We start from the raw sequence: 13,184 nt of genomic DNA, 5'->3' as shown, positions 1-13,184 counted from the left end.
TTATAGGAAAGAAGCCAATATGGAGAAAACAATTAATATATTGATGGAATATTTATTTAAAGGGATCGATTTTATGGGCCACTGGAAATTATTGCTATCCTACAAAGCAAAAATATTCATTGTAGAACAGCCGCGTTCGCGGCTATACTTGGGTTGTTAATGACTTCTCCCAAGCTTTCCAGCAGTTCTTTCCTATAATCATCGAAATCTCCATCAATTTCATTAATCTGTTGATTTTCGATTACATATAAACAACATTCTGTATCCCTAATTAAACGCTCATCGTGAGAGACGATGATAACTCCTCCCTTGTAATCATTGATAGCATCAGCTAGCGCATCGATTGATTCTATGTCCAAATTATTTGTTGGTTCATCTAAAATTACAACATCAGGTGCATTTAAACATAATTCAGCTAATGCTACTCGCGCCTTTTGACCTCCTGATAAATCTTTCATTTTAATTGTATGTGCGTGAGAGCTAAGTCCAAATGTTCCTAATTGTTTCCTAGCTTTCTCGTATGGAAGGTCAAATAAACGCATTAGATATTCCGACGGCGTTTCTTCAGCCGTTAGATGTTCGCCAGAGTGCTGGTCAAATTTTCCTATCCTCTATAAATGATAAAGCATAATTTAAGTATACGAATTTGTCATTTAAAATAATAAAATTAATTTTTATTGTTACTCACTAATCTGTGATTTCTTATTAATTCCCCTTTCACAGGTTGTAAATCAGCTGTTAGTAACTTCAAAAACGTAGATTTACCGACGCCATTAGGTCCAACTATGGCTATTCTAGAACTTAAATCGATACCGAAATCAACGTCGATAAATAATGATTTTTGTCCTTCATAATGAAAGGTTACATCTGAAATGAAATATGATTTTTCAAATCATTTATTGTAATATAAAGCAATGTAATGTATATAATATAATATAATAATAACATACTGTGAAGACCAAGAATTGGTGGTTGCAATGGGGGTGGATCAGGAAAACTAAATTTCACTATATAATCTCTAGGTTTCTGTAACAATTCCGCAGGTGCATTATCATCTTCTTGCTTTTGCATTTTCGTCCTGTTCTTCTCCTGCTTTCTAGTTAAGGCTTCTTTCTGTTTCTTTTCAGCTTGTTTTTTACTTTGACCAGACGCTTTCAGATCCTTAAGTCGTTTTTCTTGTTTCTCATATGCTTTAATCATTTCTTTCTTCTTTTGCTCATACATTTTCTTGAACATACTATAATTTCCCTTATAATAGAACAATTTTTGTTGATCTAAATGAATTATATCTGTACACACATTATCTAAGAAACTCTGGTCATGGGAAACAATAAGTAACGTTTTTTTCCAAGCTTGAAGATAATTGTCCAACCAAATAACAGCGTTTAAATCTAAATGATTAGTCGGTTCATCGAGCAACAGTAACGTTGGTTCTAAGAAAAGAGCTCTAGCAAGAGAAACACGCATACGCCAGCCACCAGAAAAATTTTTTGTCGCACGATCTTGCATGGCACGGCTAAATCCCAGACCAGCAAGAATTCTTCTAGCTCGTGGTTCTGCAGAATCTGCCCCAATAATTTTTAATTCTTCATAAACCTATAAAAAAATATATTACTATAGTAGAGTAATAAAATATTTATATACACATTTACATTCAATAAATTACCTCCTGTAATCTGTTTTGAACAGAGGTATCTCCTTGTTCTACCAGTTCTTCTAATTTTTTACACTCTGTCATTAATTCTTTACACTTTATATCCGCATTAAGTACTACTTCCACAGCTGGCGTATCATCAGCAATAACTTCCTGCTCACAGTATAAAACATCAATGTTGGGCGGAATAGCAAAAGCCCGCTTTGCTATATGACGAAGTAAGGTAGTTTTTCCATGACTGAAATATATAATAGAGATTTGATAAGATAGCGAAATGATATTTTATGAATTAGGAAGTGGAAAAATACATACCCATTTGGTCCTACCAAACCATAACGCCTGCCTTGTGCAATTAACAAGCTGGCATTGGTAAATAATTCTTTTCCCTTTGCAGCAATACTAAAATTTTCAACCTTAATATCAACGGCATTTTCTAATTGTTGATTACCACGCTGTTGACTTTGAGTCTGAGAAACAGTGAAATTAGTTTCAAGTTCGCTATGACCCTGACCACCGGTCTTCGTTAACATTTCCATCGTTTTTTCATATTCCTGTTGCTTTTTCAATTTTTTCTTTTCTTTATGCGTTAGCTTCTTCCCTGTTTCTTCCATCTCCATATCGGATATCTTTTTCGCGACATCTGATATGTTTTTATCGGTTGACATACTGAAACGTGCACCTAACTATCTAACCTCAATATTCCACACTTTCCTGAGATCTAGTAAGTAGCACACAAAAAGTATAAAAACACGTGGCGCCATCCAATTTTCTGCATACTTAGTCTTAGCATATTGCAGTGTTCTATAAATGTATATAATATAATATTCAATAAGAATAATGAAATTGATGTTTTATATAAACTATTGGGGAAAAAAGTAAATTAATTTAAATAATGTAAGCGTTGTATTACTTTCTAAATGTAAAGTAGGTAAAAACAAAAAACTAATACACGATACGTTTGTAATATATTGTTATAAATGGGAGCGGGGAAACAATTGAAGTAGATCTATTAGATACCATAAAAAATGTATCGACCTTTTATGATAAAATACAGCGAGATAGAAGTACGTTTTCTTAAACTCGAATATTTTAACATAAAAGATGGCAGAATTGCAGGAAATAGAGAAGAAAGCGCGTACCATTAACGCAAGATTTATGGCTTATTTGGAGAAACATCGCTTATACGAACTGTTTTACGTAAATAACCTCTATATTACAAGTATATCTGATAATACAGTTTTATCAAAATCTTACAAAAACGAAACGTATATAGGAAATGGCGACTCAATTAATGATCCAAAAACCTGAAGATCATCTTGTATTTATGAAGCAATATCTTCAACTTGCTGCTAAAAGACTCAATGTTCCTAACATTATCCTTATCGCACCTGCAAACTTTGGTAGATAGAATTATCTTAGATAGATTTCCTCGGGTCGCTATTTTAAAACTTATTTGCTTGAATTGGAAAGAAAAAAGAAAAAATATTTCATATGGACAGATAGAATGGCCTTAGCTAATGTTCTACACGAAGAATTGGGTGTACATCCTTTAACCTTGAAAGATCTTCGTAGAGCTTGCCCTCAGCATAATGTAAGCGAAAACATTCACAGTTTTGTTTTATCTTTTCAAGAAATGAACTTTCCCCTATTAGGATGATTGTCAGTGCGAGGAATCGGAAGATCTTGCATATGCAATGAAGAAAATTTTACAACGCGGAACTTTTCATGAAAGTGGATGGCTATTAGTTGGTAATACATTACACACGCGTAGATACATTTATAGCACGATTTAAAAAGATGGAATACCTAAGAAATTGTCCTTTGGCTTGTCTCATAGACCTACCAAGAACGAAGAGAGAGGCACAAATATTCCAGCGTACCGGAATAATACCGACGCATGTGATACAACTTATAGTTTCAGATGACAATGGTACAACTACGAAGAACGGTATATCTCTAAATTCAATAAATTTACATAATTTTCCTGTTTTAGAAAACTGGGGAAATATTTGCACAGATGCATTCGCTTGCCGTGAAACATGCAATCCTACAGACACAGAGAAAAATATAAAAAATCGTCGTTACTTGAAAAATTGTCGGGGCTTATTGGAAGCGTACAGGCATTGTTTAATAGTTAGTTGAACTTCTAAAGAGAATTTGTGTCTGTAGTTAAATTTATGATACTTACGCTTTTATGTCGTCGAATAGTGAAAGTACAATTGTTGACTTGAAAAAAAAAAAAAAAAAATTGATTTCAAGGCAGTTGAGGTAGGTATCAGGTCCATCGACGAACTTGGGAAAGATTGTGCAAAACTGGCAAAAACAAGGAAACATTGTGGAGCACCGTCGCTTTTTCGCATTGCGCTTATTGGATTCAGGGGATCTGGTTGCACTACATTAGCAAAATATTTGGCCGAACGATTCAATCTTGTTCATAGTACTACTTTTATTTTACAACCTATTTTAACTTCTCATTGCTCGATAACTCGTTACCAGTTGTAAATGTTATCATCTATTTTAGTTGATTACGATTATATCGCAGAACAGGCGCGCTTACAACAGAATCCTTTGGGAGAAATGCTTCGATTGTTCGAGTACAAATGGGGAGAAAGACCCAAGCCTGAAATTAGGATTCAAATCGTCGAAGTATGATAAAATTAATGACTAAATGTATCGAATCAATAACTGTGCTATAATGCTATTATTTTCAGAAACACATATCCGGGTATGAGTGTTTGAAAAGGGGTTGGGTTTTAACTGGATATCCAAAAACTGTAGAAGATTTTAAACTATTAGATTTGAATCCTACGCCTCCAAATAGGTAAAAATGCGGGACAAATGTTCAAAGCCGAAGAAGTTTGTGAAAATTTTGTTCAGCGTGTTAAATATTTTAGAGTAATATTTGTGGAAGCGAGTGGTGATATTTGCAGAGAAAGGCTGCTTAATCGTAGATACAATATTGTCACTGGAAGCAAGCACATTTTGTCGACAGCGAATTACGCCGTTAACGATGATTGCAAATTAGGTGTACATCCCAGAGATTTCAGACTAATCGTAGAACGAGATGTAAGAACGCGGCTGCTATTGTGATTAAAATTATTTTTTTATGGTCGCGTTTATGATTTTAATCGCTGAAAAATTACAGCTTCAAGAGTACGAAGAGAATGTGATCGGCATGATGCAGTATGCAGGTGAATCCGCGATAAAAATCGATGGAAACGAGGAAGAAAGGATCGTCCGAGAAAAGGTAGAAGCAAGTATAATGCGTCCAGTTCCACCCTGGTATTCGAGGGTGCCAAGACCATCGCCTGTGATCGATCCCATGAGCAACGAATTTGACCCGGATGACGAGCCCGACTCCAGCGTGTTTGATAATATACGTGCCCCCGAGCCGACGTATACTTTTATCTAACTTATAGCTGTCGACCCTACCTCACCTTCCGTAAGGGTAGAAAACGGGATACTTCTAGTGCATCCTGTTATCCTAGTACGCAGAGCATCTTATTTCCACAACATCACACCATTTGTATGATGCCATGTATGGATTTCTTAATACGTATAACTACTTTTATTACTTTCGTTGTTTAAATTACGATGGAAAGAATTATCGGTATAAGTAAATTTCGATAGAAAATTTGAGAAATACAGCTACTTGCTTGCATTTCCTTGCAATAATCTTTATGCTAATAAACTTTAGCGACATCCTTCAATATTATTATTTGCTCTGCGAGTAGTAGGATCAACGATTACGTAGACTGTAGACGATACGTCAACCTGTTTGCTTGGGAATCGCATCGCGGATAGTATATCGATGTGGAAGTGAACAGTGTTTCGTCAAGAAAAGAATACAGTATATAGTTGAATTAAGGATATCACGCGCCTACATTAACAAGGATAATTGCCTCAAACGCGAAGCATATTTCCGGATCAAGGGTGTATAGAGTGGGATAGGTCGCAACACGATTGCAGAATGTACGCAGGACTTGCTACGAACGATGAAATCCTGCTTACTTTGCCCAGCAGTTACTAAGACCTTTGCCATTTTCAGGAGAAATTTGCCAAATTGCGTACTTGATGTCTTTATCTTGATATCGGGAGAATGTGACGCATGTGTTCTACATATTATCGAGATACTCGCGATGGCTAATTGCGAATCTAAGCATTGGTTGTTTATCGCGTTATTGGAAGTAGGATAAAACGACGAAACATTTTTGCTATTTTATTCAAAGGATACAAATTTGTACTATATTATTTGCTTTTGCATAAAAGTAAAATTCACCGTTACAACGACTACTTTGATTCAAACTTGGATAAATTGAAAATTCGGCGGCTCAGTTATCGATCGGAACTGATTTCTGTAAAACTACGTTCAACCCGGAAGTAAAGAGGAAACTTGGGCCGAGGAAAGTAGAGTCGGATGGAGGTGAAATGCAAGGAAATGCTGCATAAATGTTGGAAGCAATATTCCAGTATAAAATATGTTTTTTAAGTATTGAAATAATCGTAAACTGAGAGGGAAGTAACGTGTTTGTGACTTTTAAATTTTAACCGATCAATTTTTATTCCCTGTTTTATCGATGACACGAAATGATCCTAGACTTATTTTCTGCAAGTTCTCGAAGTAGCCGATCTAGTTTAATTAACATAGATATTATATTTTATCAAGTATTAATCCTATCTACTTATACTGGATAGGATGTCTATAAGCTTCAGGTCTACCGATACTAGGTATTCGAATATCGATTATCCTTGAAAAATTGCTTTAATATAATATTTCCCGCGTCGAACGAATGACAATCACGTAAAGAAGAAGGATCCCAGGCTATTATTAGAAGGACTTCAAAAGACGAAATAAGCTCGAGTATTAGGATAGAAGAAAGCACACGAGACGCGATAGGATCACCTGTATCCTCGATATCCATATCACGTGGATCATCATCATCCTACTTGGACATCTGCAACCCTATACCCGTATGGATATACCGAGTATGCGTTGAACATCAAGTGTGTACTACGTGATCATCATACATATACAGAAACATTTTTTTTTTTCGCTGATACTGCAGATGCATTAGGCTCGCATAACGTCGCAACGATCTTCCCATCGAACTAATCGAATCCATTAGCCCTATCTTTCAATCCACTCGCAAAATATCCTTAAACGTATTTCAGTCCTTTCGAAATACTCGTTTAAAAATCTTCACGCGATAGTAAATAATTATTATTGGTTGTCATTTTTAAAGACGACATAGTCCCGAGACTCATCGCCGTCCATTGCCATTCACCACGAATAAGAAAATATGTACGCTATAGGTACGTTGCGTTCGTCAACGTGACGACACGTGTTTATATCTTACAAACATCCAATCGCACTAGGATATCATGCGAACAGCTATTTCGAGGCTGAATCGATCCCCTTGGAGATCGATTGTCGAGCTTGCTCGAGTTTCCAAACGGTGAGCATTCGGTCGATCGGGGCTTTATATAAGACGAAATTTTCTCTCGGTCGATCAAACGGAAGGATTCTTTCGCGTTCAAGGAACCGCGACATCCCTCGAGACTCGTCAATGTCCTGTCACTCGTCAACTGCGTGGCGCCAGAAGCATTCGCAGCACCAGGACTGCATAACCGCGGGAAGCGGTTCGCACGAACCTCCGGGACCTCGAATCTAGGGATGGACGCGTATTCCGCTCCAGCTGGAATACCAGGACGCTAGTAACAATTCACCATCGTGGACGTTGTTCTCGTGTTTTTGCGCTGTTTCTAGAAGATTAATCACGTAGGAATCTAAGAAAACGTCGCGGAAGATTCGTTCGAAATAAGGAGGAACATTTGATGTTGTCAATGGGTTTAAATATCTATTCGCAATGTTAAACGCAGAAAACGTATTAATTTAACGTTTCAGAAGAGAAGAATGGCAACGAGACGCAAGATACTGCGTTTCTTTTTCGTTCGACTTTGTTATTTTTCATCGATCATATCCCGCCTTCTATACATCTTAATTTCGCCTGTGTATCACAGGCGATCATGAAACGAGTGGCGCATGCTGCCGAAAAAAATTCCAGATATTCGGATGGATTTCCGATAACAGACAACACGTCTATATGTACACAGTGTATATAGTACGCTACTCTGTGGCCACCCTTGAATGAAACAAATATTGATTCGCTTCGCGAATCGGCGGCTCGCAAAATTCCCTGTTTTTCGTACCATTAATGTTTTGAACGAGTGCCTAGAATTCTGTATTTTTTAGAGGATGAGCCGAACGATCGGTTCGGTGGTCGTTGTACAGAAAAAAATGCTTGGTAAATTCTGAAAGGGTTTAAATGAAGGTTCTATTGGATGGTAGCTTTCGCGGGGATTGCAAGCAAACGAGTTAACGTCAAAGCGTACACGCCGAGTCGCACACCAGGATACCAGCCGCAAAGCGGAGACACGCGTTTCTATTACTCAACCGCTCGTAATCGATCGAACAGGCTGATCTTTAGCCAATCCAGTAGTTTTATTTGAGACTTCTTCCCCGAGATATATACCGCGTAATTGATTCAAGACCGTTCGAAATTCGTTGGATCGCCTCAAGGATGTAATCACCGTGACGGACAACCACGGTACTTCATTTCCGTAGAATCAAGCTTTATCTAAGATGCGCGAATTTTTGCAACAACCTTCTTCTCAACAAATTCGCCAAACAATGTCAACCGCTGTACTTCTACTTGCAACGTCGGCGAGTTCTAAACACATTGCAAGTTGTAAAAATACTGTTGATTCGATTTTTAAAGAAAACTCGTGGCAACGTTAACGATGACTCGGCGCAAAGGGTGTAACGGTATCATACCCTCGAGCGTGCCTAGTAATTATCTGTGCTAAAAAAAAAAAAAAAAAGTTGGTGGACGATGTTCCACGAGCACCGATATAGCTAAAAGTATCACCGAGTTATCGCTCAAAAGAAACAATGTTCGCTGCCTCTTAAAACCCGGCAGCCTCTGGGCGTTTAAGTCCTCAAACCGTTCTAATTGAGGTTCCTCCTCGTTACCGCGAAAGAGTTACCGGAAACAATGGTTGGAACAAGTAGATGACAATTGCACGTAGCAAGCAAGCATCCTCCCTAACAAAAGCGTGCCTACCGGTCCTCGTTTTGGCTATCTCTCTCCGTCTCCTTCTTACTTCTCGTCTCCGCTATTGTTCCCTTGCTACCGCAACGAGCGTCAGCGTCAGGTAACGAGTAACGAAGCGTCCTTCGTGCCCCTCGAGATATCGAGACAGCCAGCCCGAAACGTTCTCTCGAATACCGGATAAGAGTAAACTTCTAGAAAACAACGGCGACAAGACCACCGAAGATTAAGTCGTTGGAAAACCACGCGAACGCTTTTCGATGTGAAACGATCATGCCACACGTCCATCGGCAGTTTAGTTCTTCGAATTTTCTCCATCGATCCGGCACGTTCTTTCTTTGGTAGATATGGAACGTAAAATTCAGACACGTGTACGACGAAAACGACGAGCGCTTCACTAAGAGCTGTTCCTAAGATTCGGCACACGACTGCTTACGAGCGGCGAAATTTTCCACGTCGATGTCATTGCGCCTTTATCGATAACGATCGAACGCGAATCAAACGGTTTCCAATTAACTCTGTTTATCTACTAAGTCTTAGCGTCCGATAGCTATTTTCGAGAGCCATTATCACCGACCGGCAGTATCGCGGCAATTTATAGACAACGCTCGTAACGCGAAAGCAACCGAGTATCCGTGCAATTACCGGCGAACATCCGCAATTATTTTAATGATCGCCGCGAATCGATAGCATCGAAAGTCTGGCCGACGAGTTTCGATTTACGAAACTAATTTAATTAGTGCTTTAAGCGCGATGCACACGGTTGCAGATAGTAGAAGGGCGATGGTTACCGGCGAGCGAGGTGTCGAGGATACGGAGGTCAGGCTTTCACGATAAAGCCATTAACGGTACAATTAGCCGTACGCTGAAATTTTTAATAGAGAAGCGAGCCCCGTGAAAAGATTTCTACCTAATTTCGCGAGAAAGGGTGAAAGAACGAAGGAAACGGGAAATCCTCGGGTCGAACGCGGTAGAGACAGAGGAGCCCGTGGAATTGCACAGAAGAAAGGAAAAAAAACGAGCCGAAGCCGACTACGCGGAGAGTTACTCGCCTCTCATTTTGCTCGAGTGCACTCGCGAACGGGGAAACATTTCAATTAATTACTGCGTAATTAAAATATGAAAAAGTAGTCATTACCCCGCGTTTCCACGTCGGTTACTTGGACAACTTTCCTGCTTGTCGCTCCCCTTTCCCTGGTCCTTTCCGGTCTTTCCTTTCGTTCTCCTCGGCATCCATTCGGCAAGAATCGCTTCATCTTCCTTCCGACACGTTTGTTTCTCTCGTCTTTCGTCGCTCTCCTCCTCCTCGTCCCACCCTTTCCGCGATCCTGACTTTCGGATATTTCATTCTCCCATTTCATTTTCCCGACACAGATAATCCGTGGGCGAGCGCGCTCGCGCGAGTGTCGCGTCCTCGTCATCACGGGCATTAATTATGCACGTGTCAGGTAACCTCCGAGTGGTTACCGGGTAAGCAGCTTGGTAGACGCGCGCCGTGTGCATCGTGTACATGCAGAAGTAAACACTTTTCCGAGACGTACTCACGCTTGACCCGTCACCGACGAACTCTTCGTCGACGATCCCGAGGCGATCTAACCGCGTCGCGTCATCTTGCCTGTAAGGTTTTCATAGAAAAACGCCGAGTTTTTTCCAAGAAAAACGTAACCGGTCGAAGTACTCTTCGAAGCCGGCCGATTAGAAAAATTGCAACGAATGGTCAGCGGCTCGTTCGGTAGCGGCACGGCGGACTAAGCAAACCACCGACCGAAGGGGATCGGAATATCTCGATCTTATTCGACCTATCTCTTGACTTGTATCCCGCGAAGGTAAACAGAATCGCGCGTGTGGTAAATTGTAAAGAGTGAAAGATCGCATCGATTACGCACCGAAACGTGGAAAATCGGTGTTTATTCGCGTATGCGTGTATACGAACCGAGACACGGAAGAGCGCGTTTGCATGGTATTCTGTTGCAACATAATAGCATCGAGCAAAAGGGGTCGAGCTGTTGCGGATGTGAAAATAAGCCTTAATCCGTTGTGTTAGCCCTGCCGTGAGTAGATCGCTCGTTCCGGAGAAACAGGAGTGGCTCGGTCGACGAGCCCCCGCCTGCTACACGGTGCTAACTTTTCAATCTCGGTCGAATAATCCGTCGGAAAGCCCCGCGGTTACCTCGGCAACGATCTGGCCTCTCATTGGCCCGTCGGTATTCTACCGACTCTCTCTCCCCTCTTCTCTTCACCCTTCTCTCTATCTTCTTCCAGGCTACCCTGCTTTTATCCATCTTTCGTTCCATCACCCTCTTCTAGCGATGGGACTAATTCCATTAGCGTTTGCAATCTCGTTGTCACCACCGATAGTGTCACCACCTTCGGTGTAACGCTCTTTCTCGCGTAACCTCATTCAACGAGAATTAGGATAAAAAGTTGCTCTCGCGTTATAAAAATGTACCACCTGGATCGTCTAAATCTTCGAGAAATACGATCGTCGAGGAAATCGCAAACGCTTTAAATTTCTCTGAAATCGAACGCGATTCTACGTCAAGGTACTCCAAACACCACCAACGTGCAGATACTATTCGCAAAGTCCATGTTACTCGCGAGAATGTCGCATCCATCGCTATCCCTTTCTCCCTTAATCTATTTCGCTTCAACTTCCTTCGCCTATCTCTTTTCAGCATCTGGTATTTTACCTATCTTCTCCTGCCTGGGCGCTTCGTCTCTGTTCGCCGTGTTAGCATCCATTCGTCTCCGTTGGAGCTTCCTCTCTCGGCTTCTCACGGCGTTTCGCTGACTCTCTCCGCAAACTGCAAAGCCACCCCCTCCGTTGGTACATACCTAACCTTTAGTCACTGGTTCTCCTTGCTCCTACCGACCGGCACTCCCCGGCGCACTTAGCCCCGTGGTTAACTTCAATGAGCGGATAACAAGCCACCCCTCGACTTTGCCCTGTAATATTCGCTCGTATAAATGGACCCGCGGCTTTGTCAAATCAACTGTCGCTTGTAAACAAGCAACCCTCTCACGGCATCGATGCTTGCCGCGCGAATCTACACCGTCTTCGTGGTATCTTCGCGACGCCCTCCCGACGCGACTTTAGTGCCCAATTGGCAAGCGCTGTTTCTCCTTTGAAACCGTTTCCTAAAGATCCGAGATCCGACCTAGGAGAGTCGCCTAGCCGCTTCAGTAGTTTTCTCCTCCCGTTCTTTTCTACTTTTCGATTTCACTCGTTTCGAGATCGCCGCCGAAACTAGGTGCTATGAATCGAACGAACGATGGAAATTATCGGAGAAGTGTGTTCTCCCTAATACGTTTGAACGCGATCCGAGCACGAAGGAAGCTACGATTATCGAACGATTCGAGCTATTTCTCTATCTTTTGATACGCGAAATTAACGAACGATTCGAGTACCCGCACGAAAATTCACGGATTATTAATTCAAAGAGAAGAATTTTCTTCGTTTAATAACATGTGACGACGAATTATTCGTGTTCGTTGCCGGTCTCGCGAGAGCATTCTCGTTTAATTCCTTAACGAGAACGCGGACGGTTTCGCTGGAATCTCGTTACAACGAGAGAAACGGGGGATGTTCTCCCGGCATCGAGGGACGTTCTGCGTCGTCTCGCCGAGTCCCGAGCATTACCGTAACGTAAACGAGCCAATCAGCTGTCTTTGTGCCGGCAATCATCCTTTGATTACACGGCACTTAACTCGAAAACAGGGTCGCGATTCTATCGGACGATCATTTTCGTCTTTGACAAAATAGCAGGGGCTTCGGATAAATCGCGTAAAAGCAACTATCCTTGAAATAACTCGTGCACGAGCTTAACTTGGCAACTAGAAACGAAGTAAGCTCGTTAAAAAGCGTTACGAAGGTTAACTCGTCTTATTCTTTACACGTCCTTGAATCTATGCAAATGCGAAGGAACAGCGAGCGCGAGGAAAAACTTCTCGCTGAAATAATAATCGTTGCCGTAGGCTGGAAAAAAAGAGGATTTTTGTGCTCGGCGGAATCGCGGCGTTCGCCATGGAAACACACGCGTCGAAACTCGAAAGTGGCCATGGGGTAAGAGTGCCTTGTACGAGGCACTGAAGAGTCCGCAGTTATAGGAGGCGAACAAACAGGGCCGCCTTTCAATCGTAATTGGAACCGCGGGAGCCTGACCAACGTCCGTGTTCAAGCACTCTTTTTCCCATAACCATCATTCTTCGAGAGTGTCTCCTGCTCTGCGCGAAAGAAGAAACACAATAGGCCGTATACCCAGCTACGGAATTCTGCCGAATTCTCCCCCGTATACTTCGACAAACTTTCCAATTGTTTCTACTTAGCGAATCGACGTACGACGTTTCTTGATCAACTTCTCAAATTACCGACCTTCAACCGCCTCACGAACGATACACAAATTCGGCAAGACTAATTA

At 41.2% G+C, this 13,184-nt stretch overlaps 3 protein-coding genes across 3 annotated transcripts; 2 read left to right on the top strand and 1 right to left on the bottom strand.

The window, feature by feature from the left end:
- Positions 1-36: 36 nt before the first annotated feature.
- On the bottom strand, positions 37-2,392 carry LOC122577935 (ATP-binding cassette sub-family F member 1). The gene is made up of 5 exons (XM_043749663.1): positions 1,967-2,392; positions 1,667-1,892; positions 951-1,596; positions 689-867; positions 37-611 (listed from the first exon to the last, which is right to left on the bottom strand). Exons 1-5 carry the CDS (start codon positions 2,317-2,319, stop codon positions 117-119), a joined length of 1,899 nt encoding a protein of 632 aa, XP_043605598.1. The 5' UTR covers positions 2,320-2,392; the 3' UTR covers positions 37-116.
- A 131-nt stretch (positions 2,393-2,523) lies between these two features.
- On the top strand, positions 2,524-3,345 carry LOC122577938. The gene is made up of 2 exons (XM_043749667.1): positions 2,524-2,851; positions 2,928-3,345. The coding sequence occupies exons 1-2, from the start codon at positions 2,756-2,758 to the stop codon at positions 3,060-3,062; spliced, it is 231 nt and encodes a 76-aa protein (XP_043605602.1). The 5' UTR covers positions 2,524-2,755; the 3' UTR covers positions 3,063-3,345.
- Positions 3,065-5,777, top strand: LOC122577936 (adenylate kinase 8). The gene is made up of 9 exons (XM_043749664.1): positions 3,065-3,245; positions 3,307-3,403; positions 3,492-3,584; positions 3,648-3,787; positions 3,914-4,091; positions 4,176-4,300; positions 4,366-4,475; positions 4,549-4,720; positions 4,800-5,777. Exons 1-9 carry the CDS (start codon positions 3,159-3,161, stop codon positions 5,064-5,066), a joined length of 1,269 nt encoding a protein of 422 aa, XP_043605599.1. The 5' UTR covers positions 3,065-3,158; the 3' UTR covers positions 5,067-5,777.
- The last annotated feature ends 7,407 nt before the right edge of the window (positions 5,778-13,184 follow it).

Source organism: Bombus pyrosoma, linkage group LG3 (assembly GCF_014825855.1).
Source record: "Bombus pyrosoma isolate SC7728 linkage group LG3, ASM1482585v1, whole genome shotgun sequence".
In the NCBI taxonomy this organism is placed as follows: Eukaryota; Metazoa; Arthropoda; class Insecta; order Hymenoptera; family Apidae; genus Bombus; species Bombus pyrosoma.
The sequence above is the reverse complement of the archived record's forward strand: the minus strand, read 5'-3'. Positions and strand labels throughout refer to the sequence as shown.

Excerpts from the sequence above, each read along its gene's own strand:
- LOC122577935 (XM_043749663.1), bottom strand. The coding sequence starts at position 2,319 with ATGTCAACCGATAAAAACATATCAGATGTCGCGAAAAAGATATCCGAT. Across the intron at positions 1,893-1,966 it reads GGTTTGGTAGGACCAAATGG|TCATGGAAAAACTACCTTAC; the intron begins GTATGTATTTTT and ends TATATATTTCAG. Across the intron at positions 868-950 it reads ACCAATTCTTGGTCTTCACA|ATGTAACCTTTCATTATGAA; the intron begins GTATGTTATTAT and ends ATTTCATTTCAG.
- LOC122577938 (XM_043749667.1), top strand. The coding sequence starts at position 2,756 with ATGGCAGAATTGCAGGAAATAGAGAAGAAAGCGCGTACCATTAACGCA. Across the intron at positions 2,852-2,927 it reads GCTTATACGAACTGTTTTAC|GAAATGGCGACTCAATTAAT; the intron begins GTAAATAACCTC and ends AAACGTATATAG.
- LOC122577936 (XM_043749664.1), top strand. The coding sequence starts at position 3,159 with ATGGCCTTAGCTAATGTTCTACACGAAGAATTGGGTGTACATCCTTTA. Across the intron at positions 3,585-3,647 it reads TATAGTTTCAGATGACAATG|AAAACTGGGGAAATATTTGC; the intron begins GTACAACTACGA and ends TTCCTGTTTTAG. Across the intron at positions 4,476-4,548 it reads AATCCTACGCCTCCAAATAG|AGTAATATTTGTGGAAGCGA; the intron begins GTAAAAATGCGG and ends TAAATATTTTAG.